This window comes from Erythrolamprus reginae, chromosome 3 (assembly GCF_031021105.1).
Source record: "Erythrolamprus reginae isolate rEryReg1 chromosome 3, rEryReg1.hap1, whole genome shotgun sequence".
Taxonomy (NCBI): Eukaryota; Metazoa; Chordata; class Lepidosauria; order Squamata; family Dipsadidae; genus Erythrolamprus; species Erythrolamprus reginae.
This window is the reverse complement of record NC_091952.1, coordinates 47,054,895-47,075,673: the sequence shown is the minus strand read 5'-3', so window position 1 is coordinate 47,075,673 and position 20,779 is coordinate 47,054,895. Positions and strand designations below refer to the sequence as shown.

Sequence of the window (20,779 nt, the reverse complement as noted above, 5' to 3'; positions counted from 1 at the left end):
CTGTTCTACGGTCCTATTGTCCTCTTCTATCATTACTTTTTACTTATGTTTATACAAACTACTATCTACATATGTTTGATAAACAAACAAACAAATGATCCTGATGACAGTCTCAGACTTGATCCCAAGTCTCCCTCTCAGCAATTACTCCCCTCTATCTCTCCTGCTTCCTCCCCCTTTCTCTCCAACTCTGTCCTTCCAAGAGACAGAGTGAAAGGAAAGAAATAGAACAAACTGGATGACTAAAAAGTGTTCAGTATGTCTTGACTATTTTCAGCTCAGTTAAAACATTTTCCATTTCTGCAACTGGGGAAGAACTTTTCTCAGAGTCTTCTGCTCAGTCCTTCCTCGTAGATGATGGCTTACCTAACAACAGTCATTTCGCACTATCCTTTCTGGTTCTTGAGTGAAGTCGCCACTTGCAGCCAGTTACAGTATGTACCTGTTTCCCAACTGAGCTCTTCCTTCTGGTCTTTTCTTTCTTTCTCCCACGAAAGCCACCTCTGAATTGTTCTGTCCCTGAATTGGAACAAACACTTGCCCTACATGCTTCACTTCAGCCTCCAAGTATTTCCTCCACCTTCTTCTCCAGTTTTTTTTATTTTTCATTCCTGCTACGTTTACTCTCCTTTCCTTTCTCTCTCTCCCTTTTTCCAATTTTTGCTTAGAAGGCAGCATGTCCTAAGCTAGTGATGGTGAGCCTTTTTTCCTTCGGTTGCCAAAAGTGTCGCACCTGCATGAGTGCCCACATCCATAATTCAATGCCTGGGGAGGGCAAAAATTGCCTCCACTGCCCCCTGGAGGCTCGTTGTATAACTACTGCAATGTAACAATGGCATCCCTTGTCTGAAAAAGTATGGACAAACTAACAAAAGTATAATTTACAACATTTCTCACAAACAGAGATATATTGATGGGAATATTTCTCTTCAAACATATACTCCAACAAGACTCCCCAAAATGCACGCAACGTACTTTTGATATATTTTATACAGTACAGAGCTTAGAGAACATTGTTGGTATATTCTGATTTCCTATATTTTTCCCATACCATACCCAGATTTCACAAACTCCCAAAAGAAAAAAAAAAATAGAAAGTCATCAATGAAGATGCTCTGAGATGCTATTGTTGGATGCAATTTTTGAATTCCATTCCCATGACTCCAAATAGGTTAATCTGGTCCCTTTGTTTTGCATTAACTCTCACTTAAAATAGTGAATTAATAATCTTTGGTTTGTTCTATTAGTTATAACCAGATAATATATAAAAATACTCAGTAAAAAACACAGAGATAACAGCATCTTTTTTATTTTGGTAACCAGAAATTTCATCTAGAAGTTTGTTGAATTGGTCCAAAAATATTGTTTCAAAGAAATGTTTAGTTGAGAAGCAAGAAGCAGGGAAATGTGAATAGAATAGAACAGAACAGACATAGAACAGAACAGAACAGACACAGAACAGAACAAAATAGACACAGAACAGACACAGAACAGAGCAGAATAGAAATCTTTATTGGCCATGTGTAATTGGACACACAAGGAATTTGTCTTTGGTGCATATGCTCTCAGTGTACTCAGTTTGTCAAGAATCATGAGGTACAACACTTAATGATTGTCATAGGCTACAAATAAGCAATCAGGAAACAATATTAATATAAATCTTACGATACAAACGACTAGTTACAGTCATACAGTCACAATTGGGAGGATATGGGTGATAGGAATCATGAGAAGACTAATAGTAATAGTAATGCAGCCTTAGTGAATAGTTTGATAGTGATGAGGGAATTATTCGTTTAGTAGAGTGATGATGTTCAGGAAAAAACCCTGTTCTTGTGTCTAGCTGTCTTGGTGTGCAGTGCTCTATAGCACCGTTTTGAGGGTAGAAGTTGAAACAATTTATGTCCAGGATGCGAGGGGTCAGTAAATATTTTCACAGCCCTCTTTTTGACTGGTGCAGTATACAGGTCCTCAATGAAAGGCAGGTTGGCAGTAATAATTTTTTCTGCAATTCTGATTATCCTCTGAAGTCTGTGTCTGTCTTGTTGGGTTGCAGAATTGAACCAGACACTTATAGAGGTGCACATGACAGACAAAATCATGGATACATCAACTCTTTGTGCCTTGAGCTATGGAATAGGTAAAGAAACATGTTGTAACAAGCAAACCTAACCAAGATTATATTACTGGGACCAGTAAATAAAAGCAATATGGTTCATGTGTGGTTTTCAACAATCAAAAGCATTAAGAAACTGTAAAAGACTATTTGAGAGAGTTTACAATGCAACTCTGAAGATTCTATTACTCTAATTTTTATTGTCAGGGATACAAAAATAAAAGGATGTCATGATAAAGCTTTTACTTCCAGAAGTATATCAGCAACACGATAATACTGCTAGTGGGGCCTGTAAAGAGGTTCTGGTATGTCTTAACATTGAACTAACATTAGTATTAAATATATTTAATTAGTACTAAATATTGATATATTAATATTATCTCAACTTTCCTAATCAGTTATGCTTAAAAGATATGTGCCAAGGACTTCAGATAAAAGTGGAACATTTGTCTTGGAACTATAAGAACTGGAAAAATGTACAAGGTCACGTGGAACTTACATTTTCCTTCAGCCCTGCCTGACACATTTATTTTCTTCATAGCCTTTTGACATTTATGAAAACATAAGACTTCAATGCCCAGTGAACAGACTTCAATCCAGTTAAAGTGAGCAAGAGATTTGGCCAAGTGTGATTGGACACACAAGAAATTTGTCTTGATGCATATGCTCTCATTGTACATAAAAGAAAAGATAAATTAACTTATAGATAGTCTACAATGGTTTCTTATCTGCCACAAATCACCCCAGTTATTATCTCTTATCCATCCAGGATGAAATATCCTTGTTTGACTCTCAACAACAAAACCATTCCTTAGATTACTCTTACTAATAATGCCATTAACTAAGGATCTTCCCACAATTCCATCTCATTCGCAAGGACTATTACTGCAGTCTCTGATACAAATATATCTGCAGCATCCATTGTTCAAAAGCCTTTCTGAAAACACAGCAGCCATCTTGCCAAGCGAATACAGTCCATCACACATCATTTCCATTATGTCTGAATTTCTTGTACTGGTGTCCTTTTTAATCTTTGCTGCCAAGGCTATAATAGTCAGACAAGATTTTCTTCTTCATATCTGGCAGCAACAAATCAAATTCCAATTTATCAGATTACAAATTGAGTCCAACTGTTATTTTCTGCTGGGTTTTATAATTTAAGAAGATGTTGGACAACCATCTGTCTGAAGTAGTGTAGGGTTTCCTGCCTAAGCAGGGGGTTGTACTATAAGACCTCCAAGGTCTCTTCCAACTCTTCTTCTTCTTCTACTACTACTACTACTACTACTACTACTACTACTACTACTACTACATCTATCTATCTATCTATCTATCTATCTATCTATCTATCTATCTATCTATCTATCTATCTATCTATCTATCTATCTATCTATCTATGCTTTTAATATGGTTTCATGTGCTTCATGTTTAGTCAGGGAAAGTAATGTTAAAGGCAACAAAAATGATTCCAAAAAGATGGTGACAAGGATAAAGCATCTAAGATACAGAATGGTACCCCAATCTTAAAAAAACTCTTCCACAGCATCTCCACTTTGTTGAGGATTTCAGTAATGTTATTTGAAATGAATAGTTTGGTATATTGTGATAGGCAGCTGCTTAGTCCTATATAACCAAGTCACAAACTACTCTGAAACAGAATGATTAGCAATGTAATCAACTACAGCAAATGATACATATTGTAGATCCTGAAAAAGTTTTCACTTCATAGCAAAGTGAATAGGTAACCAGAGATTAGAGTTTCTTTGTTGAATTATGATAACCTGTTATTCAAATGAAGGTGGGTACTACTCCAGTAGCTATAAAATAGCAGCAGGAATGTAGAGCAGGTACCAGCACAACTGGAGAATTTTGGTGGAAGGAGCAGCATGAAGTGCCTAGCGATTCTCTTCGCCCTTGTGGCATTTTCTGAATGTTTGGTTCAGTCAGTCCTCATTTTACTACTAATATTTTCATTACTGACAGCTGCAATTGTTTGCTTGTTTACTTGATTTGTTCATGAACTTTCTATTCTGGCAATACAGGGGAGATAAACTGAATGATATATTCAGATTTAAAATTACATTGCTGTTGTAATGCAATACAATGCAAAGAGAAAGCTGATTGAGCCAATGTTAAAGGCATTATTATACTCTTTTGGTTTTACTAATATGTAAAAGTCATCTTAAATATTACTTAAATCAGATATTAAACATCTAGAACAGAGGTCTTCAAACTTGGCAATTTTAAGACTTGTGGATTTCAAGTCCCAGAATTCTGAGAGCTGAAGTCCCCAAGTCTTAAAGTTGCCAAGTTTGGGGACTCCTGATCTATAAACCAGTTAAAAATGTCAACTAATGCTTTTAAAGTTTAAAGATGGAATAAATTAACCTCTAGCATTTTCTTTGGGCAGTCGTATCATCTCTTTCATTTGGGCAACTCTTTTGGATGTATGTTTTATTATGGTCATGAACATGGGCTGTATTGATATTTTTGCTGCTGAAGGAGAAAACCCATGATATTTGATTGAAATCCATAAATGTTTTTACTTAATTTAGATATATGGTGGATGACAATGTGGAACAGGATAACAACTTTTTCCCCCCATTAAAAGGAACACATGTATAGAAGAGAAACCACAACATAGCATCTATCTATCTTGTTCTTGTTTGCCAGGGTTCCCATCTGGAAAGGAGAGAAACTTAGAGATGTTCTTAGGCAGAAAAATTTGCTGGGAAATCTTCTAAGGGAACATCATTATGACATTAGTACCAAGTACACCAAATATTCTCCAGCTGTTTTCAATCCTGGTCAGCTGGCTGATGAGCCACTCATGAACTACTTAGATGTAAGTTGCTGGTTTTCTTTTGATTTGCCAATAGGAGAGAATACATGTAGCTCAGGGTCGAACTGTGGAGTCCTTAATGCTCTCTAGCTTGGAGCTCTAGATAGTATATTTTAACATGGAAACCTTTTCCCAAATGCATGTTATTAATTTCCTGTGAGAACTGATATGTGAACAAATGTACCGTAAATTATTTTAGCTATTGTAGATATCAAAGTGCAAGTGAAACAATGCTGGCTCGATTACACTTATTTATGTAGCTAAAAAGGATGGCGCACCCTTTTAGCTACATAATTATATACTCTGTTAATTCATTTGATTTCTATTTGTGTAAATCCTACCTTGTTGTATTATTCCCTTCTGGAGATGTTTTCTCCCTTGCTTTATATTTACATAAACACGTAAGTTTATGGTGTTTATTTCATGCCTCAATATTAAAACATTGTCAAAAAGATCTTCCAACATAGATTTATTATTTATGAATTAACAGAGCCAGTACTATGGAACAATCTACATTGGAACACCACCGCAGGAATTCACTGTTATATTCGACACTGGATCATCAAATCTCTGGGTGCCATCTGTTTCCTGCAAAAGTCAAGCATGTAGTAAGTAACTGTTTTCATCAAACTTGATCAAATGGATTCATGAATACTGTATACTAAATCGTATTACATTTACTGGATAGCAGTGGTAGCAGAAGTGGGTTCTTGCCAGTTTGGAACGGTTCTATAGAATCAGTAGAGGGAATTTCCCCCAATGACTGAACCGGCAGTGATTGCCAGCTGGCCACACTCCTGAGCCAGCTCTCTAGGCAGCGCCGTAGGAAGCACCATCTTGTTTTTCACTTCACTCCCAAACCAGTTCTCTAGGCTGTGCCGTAGGAGGCGCCATCTTGTTTTTCACTTCACTCCCAAACCAGTTCTCTAGGCTGCGCCGTAGGAGGCGCCATCTTGTTTTTCACTTCACTCCCAAACCAGTTCTCTAGGCTGTGCCGTAGGAAGCACCATCTTGTTTTTCACTTCACTCCCAAACCAGTTCTCTAGGCTGTGCCGTAGGAGGCGCCATCTTGTTTTTCACTTCACTCCCAAACCAGTTCTCTAGGCTGTGCCGTAGGAAGCACCATCTTGTTTTTCACTTCACTCCCAAACCAGTTCTCTAGGCTGCGCCGTAGGAGGCGCCATCTTGTTTTTCACTTCTGTGCATGTGTAGAAGCTGCTTTTTGCTTGGCGCTTTTGCAGCATGGGAGGAAGAGAACTGGCAGGGAGGTAAGTCAGAAACCACCTCTGAGTGATAGCTATAAAAGAGGCAGTTTCACTATATCATAGCTAGAAAATCATGTAAGATGAAAAAAAAATTGCCCGAAGCCATTGCTCTACTTAATGAAGAACTTCTTTAAACAGGGATGCAGATCTGACAATGGCATGAGATGCCCTGCTCCCTGAAATCTCACCCAGCGATCCTGAAGGCATGCTACTGTAGCAGAATACACAGCCGGCTTTCTTACAAATGAGAAAAACTCATTTTGCAGCACAGAGGGAAAAGTACTTGACCAAGATGGCCCTTCTGTGTTTCTATGGAGAGGACCTTTTGTCTGCTTCACTCCTCTTCTTTCAGTGCAGTTTAGCACTGTGGTGGCTTGAAAAGCGGACCAAACAATACATTAAAGGGACAAAATAAGATCCATTAGCATGCTATTGTGACAAACTCATAGAAATATGCTTATTTTATTTTATTTTATGTTTTTAAAGATTGGTGGAAGGATACAGGGCTAGGCAAGAAGTGGCCAGGGTAAATTGGCAGTTGATACCAATGGAATATATACAACTATTTATATTCAGTTGAATATTGTTGTATATGGTTGTATATACAGTTGCATATTCAACTGTGGACTTCTTGATGCTCTCGAAACTTGATTGTTTTCTTGAAGACATTCTGTTACCTGGCTAGATAACATCTTCAGTGCTAGCGCTGCAGGGCATTTGCAAGAAAACAGCCAAACTAAGAGAGCTCCAAGGACTCTCCAAAGCAGTTGATTTCTAGTCAACACCTTAGTGCTGGTTGCTTTGCCTATTCAAGGCTACTGCCCACAAAGGGCAGATACTGATTGGCTGGGCAGTTCAAACTCTATACATCCAAGATTCAAAAAGATTTAGAATGGTAGAGAACAGCCAGGGGTGAAAGGCTCCTGGTTCACTCCATTGTCCGTTGTCGGAGAGCCGGTCGCGAAGACAGCATGAGGCTCCACCTACCCACCCAGATGCCGCCATTTGGGTTCTTTTACCCTCTGTGCATGGGCAAAGCATTCTGCCCAATGGAGCATCCAGATGGGTAGGCAGAACCTCGCGCTGCCTTTGCGACTGGCTCTTCGACGACTGACTGGGACAAGCAAACCGGGAACATTTTGGTTCTGAGAACAACATCCCAAGAACTTTAAATAAAAACCAGGAGAGTTTGGCAGTGGGATTTTAGGAATAAGGCCCATTGAGCGCAAGAAGATTTGGCTTCTAATAATAAGCATGTGTGGCATTTGAGTAGCTGATTGCAATTTTCTAAGGCAGGGGTGTCAAACTCAATTTCACATCGGGGTTATGTTTGACCTCCAGGGGCCCAGGGAGGCGTGGCCAGCTTGATGTCACTCGTGTTGGGGGTGCCTGTGGTGGCCTGTGTGCTCTGCCAGCGAAAACAGGCTCCCAAGCTCCATTTTTGGTTTGCACAGCCTCCTGCAACTCTCTGCCAGTGAAAATTCACATAGCCCTCCTGGGCTCCATTTTCATTGGCACAGGGTTGCAGGAGGCTATGGCAACTAAAAACGGAGCTCGGGAGCCTAGAAGCACCGCTGACCAGTCCTTCTCTGTTTCCAGAATGGCCTTGTGGACCAGATCTAAATACCCTGTGGGCTGGATCCGGCTTCTGGGCCTTGAATTTGACACCCCTGTTCTAAGGAATATGTTCCACAGGATTTGATTTTAGGAAGACTGCACAAATAAATTTAAGTTTGTAAAAGCCCAGGATAATTTTCAGGAAAAGGTTTCAAAATGATCGTGTTAAAATCAATTTCCTTCTTTGAAGACTGATGCAAATAGTAACAGATCCTATTCTCCAGAAATAACATTATTTTTATATTAAGTGATAGTCCTCCAGTAAATAATTCTATCCACTAGTTTTATTAACTTTTTATGGGGCTTTTCTTTTTAATCGGCTAATAATAAAATATTTCAAATGCTCTGCACTGCAAAATGTTGCAATATTTTTCCTCAGGAAGAAATGTATATTGTGCTGAGCTTGATACCCACCATTGATTAAAAGCTGTTTTAATTAATATTAATGAATGACTGTTTTTTTTTACATTTAGCAAAACATCGACGATTTAACCCAAGCCTTTCTTCTACTTTCAAGAGCACAAAACAGACTCTTGCCATTTGGTACGGCACAGGAAACATGGCAGGCATGTTAGGATATGACACAGTGAAGGTAAAACCATGCATTCTATGGGTACCTAAAAGATGAGCAGATAGTAAATGGCTGATAAAGTCTATTTTCAATAATGGTGTGGTTCATAGCAATTTTGTGAGTTAAAACAAGACATTCCCAATTCTCTTCTCTTTCTCCTGGGGTTCTAATACAATATCAATAGTATAAAAAGGTTCTTTTTGAACGGATAATAAGGAAGGTTGGCAGCAATTAATGCAAAAAATCAGTGGAAGTTTTATGCCTTTTTACTATTTATTTGTTTAACAACAAGCATTTACAACTCAGTCCTGGTTTTCAGTTTTCTTCCTAAGTCTGCCTCCCAGAGAATATGTTTCTTTCCAGCGCTTTTGCTAGCTGATTTATTTATGTTATTTGTTTAGGAAGTTTTTATGCTTTACATCTCCCCTAAAGAGTGGCCATGGGTGTCTTTGTTTGCCTTCTCCTTTTACCCAATATCCTCTCCCATTTCTGGGCTTGACCAAGGAAAGAGAGAGAAAAGAAAAGAATGGGTTGGAAATTTCCTGTACTATGTTCAGGACTGCTTGACTTTGTCCTGGATCTGCTCAACTGAAGATCTACTGCTTCTCCACTGGGGAAGCAGTAGGTCTTCCACAAAACCAGGGCTTTAGCAGTGACTGGCAATTCCGTTCTCCCTGACTTGGTCTTGGGTAGAATTCTCATCCTTTGGGGTCTTTATTTCTCTTTTTCCAGGAAAGCTACTGTTGGATCTTTCTTCTTTCTCAATTTACCAAGAACTTCTCTAGCTTTTCTCTCCAGTCACCCCACTCACTCTACGCATAGACATTTTCTGCTCTCCCTCCCTCTCTGCTTTCTATGGGTTGCAATTTGAGAAAATTCATTCTTGATTAAATAGAATTTGGGATGTATAAAGGAAACAATTAAAAAAAAACATCCCTAAACAGATGCTTTGATCCTCAATATGAGCATATTGACCCTAGTAAGAGTTTGTGATGTTATGTGTATGTAGGCTGGAATATTAAGGAAAACTTTATCTATATACTTTTAAAAGTGAATATTGGTGGAATCCTTGAAAAAAAAAAGGGAAATGAGTTCTTGATTAAACAGGATCATCTGGTGGTAGTTATTTGGTGGTGTCTAGGAAAGGCACCTTTTTTAGCATTTTTGCAGAGATTTATATAACTCTTACCTTCATGATATTCAAGAAATCTCTGAAATTCTAACTGTTCCTTGACCTTGGTATAGGGTGGATATTTAACCCTGTAGAATTACATTTGTCCAAGGGATTGTTTTCTCTAGATGTACATAGTTTATGCTTTTTATTGGTTCTCTTTTTAAATTATTTTTTAAAAGTTGTATATCTAGAGTCTGTATGGCTTGAGAATTCAACCTCCCATGTTAGGCTATAGTACCTGAACATATAAAACATAAGTTTTGATCGTCATGTTGCAAAAAGGATGTTGAGACTCTAGAAAGAGTGCAGAGAAGAGCAACAAAGACGATTAGGGGACTGGAGGCTAAAACATATGAAGAACGGTTGCAGGAACAGGTTATGTCTGGTTTAATGAAAAGAAGGATGAGGGGAGACATGATAGCATTTTTCTAATATCTCAGGGGTTGCCACAAAGAAGAAGGAGTCAACCTATTCTCCAAAGCACCTGAGGGTAGAACAAGAGGCAATGGGTGGAAACTGAACAAGGAGATAAGTAGCTTAGAACTAAGGAGAAATTTCCTGACAGTTAGAGCAATTAATCAGGGGAACAGCTTTCCTCCAGAAGTTGTGAATGCTCCAACACTGGAAGTTTTTAAGATGATGTTGGATAACCATCTGTCTGAAGTAGTGTAGGGTTTCCTGCCTAAGCAGGGGTTGGACTAGAAGACCTCCAAAGTCACTTCCAATTCTGTTGTTGTTGTTGTTGTTGTTGTTGTTGTTGTTGCTGCTGCTGTTGTTCTCCTCCTCCTCCTATTATTATTATTATTATTATTATTATTATTATTATTATTATTATTATTATTATATTAGAGATAGCAAGGCAAGTTGTTATGGGTAGTTATTTAAAAAATCAGATGACAGTCACAACCATCAAAGCTCCTGCCTTTTTTAAGGGGATCGGGTACCACTGACTTGTCCTTATTGATACCACTCATCTCATCAACATCCCAGTAGCAAGGTCAACTCTTATGCTCATTTCTGTGAAGGAGGGGGAAAATGTCAGAAATGACATACAGAGAGCAGCTCACACTAAGTTCTGTGCATGATGCCAGTAGCTGCACATTCACTTTGGAGCCTGAGAGCAAAATGAAATAGAGTTGTTACTGGTTTGGGGTAGACTCAGCCACTTGAGTAATTTTAATTAATTAGTAAAAGGCCCCGGCTGACTCAGTTATTGTCTTGAAGCTGTGATATTTATTAATTTAATTGTGTTCTGAAGAATGTGAGCGTAGGCTTATGAGAATGGCCATCACTCATAGTATTAAAAGTCTGCTCTGGGGTTCACCAGGTTACTAAATAAAGGAATGCTTTGTTTCTCTTCTAGGTGTCCAGCTATATTGATACCAACCAACCTTTTGGTTTGAGCACAGTAGAGCCAGGAAACGTTTTCACTTATGCACAATTTGATGGCATCCTGGGCTTAGCCTATCCCTCAATTGCAGTTGATCAAGCCACCCCTGTCTTTGATAATATGATGAAAGAAGGTTTAGTGCAACAAAACTTGTTTTCTGTTTATCTCAGCCGGTAAATAACCTTTTGATCTACCAGTTGTTGTTAGTGGTAGAAGGAAAATGCACCATGGAATAGATTTCTTTGGTAGCCCAATCATGTCACCTGTATAATACAGATATTATTATTGGGTAATGATCTGTATTATTTGTATTATTGGGATGCATTATTCAAGTGACCGTGGGTTATAACTCTAAAATAGTTAAACTGCAAAGACTAAGACAACTGTTGTTCTTCTAAGCTTGCATTTGTGTAAAGACTAACCTTCTCACAGAAAAATGTCTATGGAGATTCTCAATCATCCTGGTCATAGTTATCCCAAAAGGCAACTGAATTTTATTGTTTTTTTCCATTTGAACATTTTATTTATTTATTTATTTGATTTTTTTTAAGCCGCCCTTCTCCTTAGACTCAGCACGGCTTACAACATGTTAGCAATTGCACTTTTTAACAGAGCCAGCATATTGCCCCCACAATCCGGGTCCTCATTTTACCCACCTTGGAAGGATGGAAGGATGAGTCAGCCTTGAGCCGGTGATGAGATTTGAACCGCTGACCTACAGATCTACAGTCAGCTTCAGTGGCCTGCAGTATAGCACTCTACCTGCTGTGCCACCCCAGCTCATGCTTTGATTCCTAGAGCCCTGGGGTGCAGTGGTTGGAATGCAGTATTGCAGGCTAATTTTGCAAACTGCCAATTGCCAGCAGTTTGATTCTGACCAAGTCAAGGTTGACTCAGCCTTCCATCCTTCTGAGGTCACAAAAATGAGGACTCGGTTGATTGTGGGCATACAAATGTAATAAATAATAATAATAATCTGACTCTATAAACCACTTAGAGAGGGCTATAAAGAACTGTGAAGCGGTACATAAGTCTAAGTGCTATGCTATTGCTTCTCATCCAAAACGTTTCTTCAGTCAGAAACATAGAAACATAGAAGACTGACGGCAGAAAAAGACCTCATGGTCCATCTAGTCTGCCCTTATACTATTTCCTGTATTTTGTCTTAGGATGGATCTATGTTTATCCCAGGCATGTTTAAATTCATTTACTGTGGATTTACCAACCACGTCTGCTGGAAGTTTGATCCAAGGATCTACTACTCTTTCAGTAAAATAACATTTTCTCATGTTGCTTTTGATCTTTCCCCCAACTAACTTCAGATTGTGTCCCCTTGTTCTTGTGTTCACTTTCCTATTAAAAACACTTCCCTCCTGAACCTTATTTAACCCTTTAACATATTTAAATGTTTCGATCATGTCCCCCCTTTCCCTTCTGTCCTCCAGACTATACAGATTGAGTTCATTAAGTCTTTCCTGATACGTTTTATGCTTAAGACCTTCCACCATTCTTGTAGCCCGACTTTGGACCCGTTCAATTTTGTCAATATCTTTTTGTAGGTGAGGTCTCCAGAACTGAACACAGTACTCCAAATGTGGTCTCACCAGCGCTCTATATAAGGGGATCACAATCTCCCTCTTCCTGCTTGTTATACCTCTACCTATGCAGCCAAGCATCCTACTTGCTTTCCCTACCGCCCGACCACACTGCTCACCCATTTTGAGACTGTCAGATATCACTACCCCTAAATCCTTCTCTTCTGAAGTTTTTGCTAACACAGAACTGTCCAAGCTTTTTGAATGAGAAGTGAAACTGTTCAAGGAAACACCCCCCCCCTTCCCCCAAGAAAGTCCAATTATCTTTAGAAAAGCACTTTTGGAAGTTTTAATGGCAAGTTCTCTTCATGATTTTGCATTAGGTTTAAAGGGGCATGGGATCTCTCTGACTCCACTCTGTCAGCAGTAGTAGGGAGCTGAGCCAATGGATTTCTGGGCCAGCTATGGTTGTGTTGAAATTGTCATTTTCTTTTGCGATTCTTTAAAAAGCTGGAACTCCACGGAGCATATGAACAGACTGTTTCATTAATGGGGAGATCTTCTACTCTGGTCCTGGACTTGAGCACTTCTACCTGGTTCCTTGCTTGGTAGCTTTGCAATTCAGCCACTCAGAATTTTTTCCACATGTGACTGGACAAATATGCCCAAAGTGAAGACAAGTTTTGAATGGTAGAGCGGGAAAGGACAAGCAGCTCCTTTTGTTTTCTTTTGTTGCATGTGAGGATGAGGACTCTTTAAAAAATATCTAGGACAAAGGAGAATAGCAATTATTATTTAATGTTTTTAAAAAGCATGATATGAACAGCTTCTGGCACTTTGTAACGATAAAGGTGGTTTTTGAAAAGTCACCGTTTTAGCTGAAAACTTAATGTGCATCAAATGGGTTGACAACTTCATATATATGTTTCAGAAAAGCAACTGGGAGCATGATCACTTTTGGTGGAATAGATCATTCTCATTATACTGGCCCTATTAACTGGATCCCTGTGAGTCAACAATCATACTGGCAGATTACGATGGACAGGTAAGCAGGATTTGCTATAAGTACTAATATTTAGATTATAAACAATAAGTGATACCTTGTCTTACAAACTTAATTGGTTCCGGGACAAGGTTCTTAAGGTGAAAAGTTTGTAAGACGAAACAATGTTTCCCATAGGAATCAATGGAAAAGCTATTAATGCATGCAAGCCCAAAATTCACCCTTTTTGCCAGCCGAAGTGCCCGTTTTTGCACTGCTGGGATTCCCCTGAGCCTCCCCTCCATGGGAAACCCCACCTCTGGACTTCTGTGTTTTTGCTATGCTGCAGGGGAATCCCAGCATCGCAAAAACGAGTGCTTTGCTGGCAACGGAAGTCTGGAGGTGGGGTTTGCCAGCGAAGGGAGCATCAGTGAAATCGCAGCATCGGAAAAACACCAAAGTCCTCGAAACCCCACCTCCGGACCTCTGTGTTTTTGCGATGCTGCGATTCCACTGAGACTCCCCTCGCTGGGAGGGGAAAAACGGGTGCTTCGCTGGCAACGGAAGTCCGGAGGCGGGGCATCGCAGTGGTGGTGGTGGGTTTGTAAGTTGAAAATAGTTTGTAAGAAGAGGCAAAAAAATCTTAAACCCCAGGTTTGTATCTCGAAAAGTTTGTATGACGAGGCATTTGTAAGACGAGGCATGGCTGTATACTGCTCAAAATAAATAAATAAAGGGAACACTCAAAGAACACATCCTAGATTTGAATGGATGAAATATTCTCATTGAATACTTTGTTCTGTACAAAGTTGAATGTGCACAACAACATGTGAAATTGATTGTCAATCAGTGTTGCTTCCTAAGTGGACAGTTTGATTTCACAGAAGTTTGATTTACTTGGAGTTATACTGTGTGGTTTAAGTGTTCCCTTTATTTTTTTGAGCAGTGTATATACTATAGATTAAATTCTTTCATATTACTGGACATTTTGAAAGTTTTATAAAATACTTTTAGGATTCATAATCTGAAGAAATAAGAAGTGAAAAGAAAGGAAGATAAGTCAATCTGTGGAAAGAAATAAAATGTTGGAAAGAAAATGTTGATTACACATAGCATGTTACATACTGGAAGAGCAAAGTTCCCTACTCTAAAGAGTTCCCAGTTACATTTATTATAACTGCTTTCTGCAGTTTCAAACAGATATCCCGGTTTAGCCTTCACTAATTATATAGTACAGAACCATATTCACAATAGCTTGTTAAAGGACATATTAATTATATTTTAATAAGTGGTAGCCTTTTTTATTTCTAGTATCACCATCACACAATTTCTGTTTCTTAGTGTTTTAGTGAATGGTAAGAAGATTGCCTGCAATAATGGCTGTCAAGCAATCGTTGATACAGGTACCTCCCTCCTGGCTGGTCCAACAAATGCCGTATCTAGCATCCTAACAGCCATTGGTGCTACACAGGGGCAGGTAAGACTAAACCCCTTATTCTCTGCCATTGTATTTGTCATTCATTAAGATTCTTCTACTCATCTTTATCAGACTGATGCCCATACAATACCAGGCAGTGAGAGGTTAGGTATGGAAATACATAGATTGGTAGATATCTGATTTGTATTAGTGTGCTCAGTGTGCATTGTGGATTTCCACTCCAGCAGATGTTTATTTCATTAAAATTCAAATGTAAATTTGATAGTCCTATTAAGGTAAAGTTGTGTTTTACTCATAAAGGTTATGAGATGATCACTGGTTATGGATCTAAAAAAATAAAATAGTAAAGAATGTTAAATCTCCCAAGAGACTGATTTTTTTTTTAAAAAAAACACTCTGTATTTATCATGTAATCAGAGTAACTGAAGCTATCTTGATTTGCAAGGTGGTGTTGACCTCAAGCATAACACTTAATACTTCTGGAGATTTTCAATCATGTAGGTCATGATTGTTCTGAAGGTGTTTTTTTTCAAAAGGTAAAAGGATTCCCCCCCCCCCCTGAAGATGTTTAATTTCTCATCTAAGAAGCGTTTTCAGTTCTGAACTGAAGAAGCTTCTTGGATGAGAAGTGTAATGTCTTCAAGGAAAAACAAAAAAGAAAAGCACCTTTCGGACATCTTTGAGACATCTCCCCCAGGCCTATACAATTCATGTATGGTATGTTTGTGTATATGTCTGCTTTAATAATGTTTTTTTTTTAAAAAAATGTTTTTAAATTATTAGATTTGTCTTGCATTGTTTTATTGTTGTTGTGAGCCGCCCCAAGTCTACGGAGAGGGGCGGCATACAAATCAAATAAATAAATAAACAAACAAATAAATAAATAAATAAATGAATGAATGAATGAATGAATGGATAGATAGATAGATAGATAGATAGATAAATAAATAAATAAATCTTAATAAACATAATAGTGAATTACCACTTAAGACAACAATTTTACGTTCTTGAAATTTCCTATGTGGAACAAAAAGGTTGCATTTTTCTAATTTTAAAAAAATACTGTTTGTTGTGGTCAGAATAATTCAAGAACACTCTTCCTTGTTTTGTTTAGTCTGTAATCAACTGCAGCGATCTCAGCAAGCTCCCTGATGTTGTTTTTGTGATCAACGGAATCCACTTTCCATTGCCGCCAGCAGCATATACTCAACAGGTACATAATAGGTTTGGATTTATACCTAGTGCTTGGTTACCACTATTTCTATGCAGATTAGAAGTGCAGAACTCTGTCTAAGGCAAGGGATGGAAATGGAAGGATGGAGGCAATCTTTTGTTAGAAATATTCTTAGTAATGCAATTTGGGTCTGGAGATGCTCTTTTGAAGTAGGTCTCAAATTCAAGGATAAAGGTGCTCTTTGGAAGAGCGACCATACCTGCATTCCGACACTATTACATCAGTGCTTCTCAAATAGTGGGGGGAGCCGGGGGGGGGCAGAGCAATGCCAGAGGGAGCGTGTGACCCTGGGAAACATGCGAGGTCCCTCTCGATTGATTCCCCCAGATAGGGAATATTTTCCCAGTTGCACATTGCTCCGAGCCCGCAAGAAAAGGCTGCCAATCAGGGCATGGCGTCTCCATGGGTTCTTGTTCTCGGTGGACACCTCTTTGTTCAATATGACTTACTCCCATGTAAGTGGGTAAGTGGGTAGAATAGCCTTCGCTAGCCAATAGTTTGTTTGCAGATTATAATAAGTAAAATAATAAATATTAACACTAAAATTCCATTGGGGCCCAGATCGCAGAGCTCTTAGGGGAGGCATAATATAAAATAATTGAGAAGCACTGTATTACATTGACATTTTTGACTTCTAGTAATTTTGTCCTGCAGGTTACGTGTTTTTTGATCCAAAAGTTGTAGCATGATATCAGGTGTCGCAAGTGTTTGTTTAGTTGTTCCAGGAAAGGCAAAATGTAGAAGAAAATAATGCTGTTTCCCCCTCAGTTCCTCTTTGCATAGAAAATTGCAAAATCTCACTTTTCTTTTTAAGACCACAGTATGTGGTTTTTTGCAATGGCAACTATCCCAGCACGTAATAGTTAGGTTCCCACGATAAAATGAAAACTACAAGTAGAGCAGTAAAACAAAGGCCCAAATTTGATATGCTTGGAAAATGCTTCCTAGCATACCTGTCAAGTGCCAGGGATATCAGGAGATTCAGGCAGTTCAAATAAATCTGAGTAGAAAGATTTATTGCAATTTTAAGCCATCTACAAAATCTGAGTTAGTACTGGTCAAGGGAAAGGAGCAGAAATTAAGAGGCATTCAAGGTGGGCTATGCTTAGATCGCTTGCGGACTTCAGGGGTCAGGTTCAACCTGGTCATCTCATACAATTCCTGGCATCTCTGCACTAGACTCAGGGCAAACATATCTTTTTGAGAGACCAATAAGAGCCTTCTCCAGGTCCTGTTAATTTATTTATTTACTTACTTATTTACTTACTTACTTATTTACTTATTTACTTATTTACTTATTTACTTATTTATTTACTTATTTATTTTTTTATTCATTCGTTCGTTCGTTCGTTCGTTCGTTCGTTCGTTTATTTATTTATTTATTTATTTATTTGATTTGATTTGATTTGACTTCTATGCAAACACAACAAAGAGAAGTCAAATATACAGTCTAAAACTATAAAGCCCTAATTAAAACCCATAGTTAAACTATCAAATCAGCATACATGCATACCATTCATACAATTTGGCCATGATGGATGTCAATTCTTGGCCCCCAGGCCTGCCAGCAAAGCCAGGTCTTCGTGGCCTTACAGAAGGCCAGTAAGGTGGGAGCAGTATGGATATCAGAGGGGAGTTGATTCCATAGAGCTTGGGCAGTGACAGAGAAGGCCCTCCCCCATGGCCCCGCCACTCTGCATTCTTAGTCAACAGGACCTGGAGGAGGCCAACTCTGTGTGCTCTTATTGGTCTCTCAAAAAGATATGTTTGTACAGAAGGCAAAAACTCTTAACGTGCTCTTTTCTTTCGAAGGGTCAAACATTGATTTTCTGCAAAGGGAACCTCCCAGTCTCCTCCCCTTTTATACACCCTGGAATTATAGACTGCGCACAGCTGTACTCAAGTCCTCCTTCTGAGTCTGTGTAACTGCTCTTGCCTCCCCCGCATCCTTCTCACTCTTGCGTCCAGGATAGGGTCCCTCACTTCCTCTTCCTCACCAGACCCAGGCAAAGCCCCAGTTGGGGGTTCTATAGCCTCTGAAGGACCCTCACACTCTATCTCTCCTTCCTCCTCACTATCCGACTCCTCTGACAGCCACACAGGCCAACCATGCCCAGATGGACCCGGTTCATCTGGCTCGAAGTCTGTTATCAAAGGACCTGGCTGAGATCCAACCACAACTCTGATAATATACTATTTTATTCATTTCAACTTTTCAAATATGCTGAATTATAATTCCAACTTCTAGAATAGTATGGGCCCTAATTTTAGCCCTGTTGTCTGAGAATTCTAGACATTGTCCCAAAACATCTGAGTAAACTTGTCTATAATATCTATGCCTGGGAGATACAAATCAGTGAGTATCTTTTATGCAATCAATACACCAAAATGATAACACAGAACCAAGTCAATCACCCTGTGAAAAAATAGGCTGCTAAGGAATCTCCTCTATCATATTATTTCAGGGCTCAATGGATATGTGGAAACCACAGTCCATTCCCAAGCCTGAATCTCCTTATAGTTTCTATATATGTGTGCTTGGTGAATTAGTCAATGTTTGAACTCACATAATATCTGAACTATAAACAAATGGAATAAGGTGATTTGCACAACGTCCTAAGCCACAAAGAATGAAGCCAAAATTTACACTAACCAAGCATATTCATTTGTTTGGATGAGTCTGTAAAGTTTTTAACTGATCTCTCAACAGTGTTATCTCCTGAAAATGTATAATTAATATCAAGAGTATACATTTATTAATAATTCTCAATAACACAAATAGCTTATTAATGTCTTCTTGGATTAAAACTACAGCAATACAAAACAACACTATTACAGTGTCCACATATAAATATTTTTACTAAACTAGCAGAAAGTGTTTCAATACCATCCTGTTCTGCTGGCAGTTCAAAGATAGGATAATATTACAGTTTATTTCTTTTCTCAGTGAAGCAGCACAGAAAGCATTTTACAAATCTGGAATCTCCATACAGCTTTTAAAAAGCTTTCTTACTTGAACAATTGGATTTGTCTTCCTTTGGATAGCATCTTCACTAACAATCTCTCTGTAGACCATACACCGGCGTTGATTTTATTTAGTTTCTATTTACCTATATATATATTTATGTATTATATATTTTCACTTGCTTATCTTTTTGTTTTTAATTTTTGTTGTTGTTTTCCTTCCCTATAGATTGTACCAGGCTATTGCGGAACTGGTTTCCAACCTGGTGGTGGGGATAGCTGGATTCTAGGAGATGTGTTCATAAGAGAATACTACAGCATTTTTGACAGAGGCAACAATCGAGTTGGGCTGGCAAAGGCAATCTAAGGAAACAACCCCTTGCTTTTTACAACAGTGAATACTGTATCTGTTTAACCAACATGTCTAGCTGTATTTTAATTTCTCAGCGATGTATTGAACTAACTCTAGTCCTGTATTTTTAAACACAATAGCTGATCTATTAGAAGATAATTCGCAAATGATAGCACTGTTCAAGTATTTCTGATTACCACTGCTTGCAAAAAATAAATAGATAAATAATATCTTGTTCCAAAGCTGTGTTCTTTGCACATATTCATGTCAGCTTGCATGAGCTGTGATAAAATATATTAAAATCCTAGACCGACAGAAAACAATCTCCAGATAGAGATTATCCTTTTATATTGGTCTCATAGCTACCTACCAATTGAGTCTTTGAAAGGATTGTTACATAGAAGAGACTGGTCTTTGGCATCAACCATTTACTTACTAAGTGCCCATATGTGAGGCATTGCCATCTATTTTAAAAATATAGAATTCAGGATCACAAGGCATAAATCAGGAAGTAGGAAATGTGCACATGCTTATTTATATTTATAAATGCGTATTTATGGTTCTTCCTGACCTCTAGAGAAATGTGCCTTGAGTGGAGAGGAAAGTATGTTGGTCTAAAAAGCACTGGCCCCACAGCAGTGGTGAAATCCAATTTTTTAAACTACCCATTCTGTGGGTGCAGCTTGGGCATGATGGGGCTTGGTGGGTATGGCAGGGGAAGGATACTGCAAAATTCCCATTTCCTCCCCACTCCTGGGGGAAGGAGATTGCAAAATCTCCATTCCCACCAGACTCTGGGGTCAGCCAGAAGTGGTATTTGCTGGTTCTCTGAACTATTCAAAATTTCCACTACCGGTTCTCCAGAACCTGTCAGAACCTGCTGGATTTCACCCTTGCCCCATAGCATAGAGCACTTTAGCAATCCAATTAGTCCTGCTGCTGACCCAGGGTAGCTTCAGGGTAACAATCAGCAAAATCTCTGGTTTCTTTCTGTCCCATCAGGGTTATTTATGTGTGGGAAACTGAATTACCAATCATTCTGTAGAAAGTATGACTAGCCAGACTTGGGGAAGTTGGTCTGACCTTTTTTTGTACGCAGCTGTGATATTATCTGGAATTGGTTTGTTTGGGATAGTTTACAGTCAACTTTTATTATTTTTCAACCCACAAACGATTGAAAACACTGTATTAAAATACACCTCAGCCTGCCTCATTGGCAGGCTAATAACAAGACAAATATTCCAATGTGAGGAATGTACTTGGCAAAAAATAAGAGCTGTATTACTTGGCCATATCAGA

General features: G+C 38.6%; 1 protein-coding gene across 1 annotated transcript; it reads left to right on the top strand.

Annotated features, from left to right (window-relative positions):
- Nucleotides 1-357: 357 nt before the first annotated feature.
- LOC139165315 (embryonic pepsinogen-like) lies at nt 358-19,656 on the top strand. Its single transcript, XM_070748512.1, has 9 exons — nt 358-434; nt 4,790-4,961; nt 5,449-5,566; nt 8,314-8,432; nt 10,949-11,148; nt 13,442-13,555; nt 14,834-14,969; nt 16,045-16,143; nt 19,358-19,656. The coding sequence occupies exons 1-9, from the start codon at nt 358-360 to the stop codon at nt 19,493-19,495; spliced, it is 1,173 nt and encodes a 390-aa protein (XP_070604613.1). The 3' UTR covers nt 19,496-19,656.
- The last annotated feature ends 1,123 nt before the right edge of the window (nt 19,657-20,779 follow it).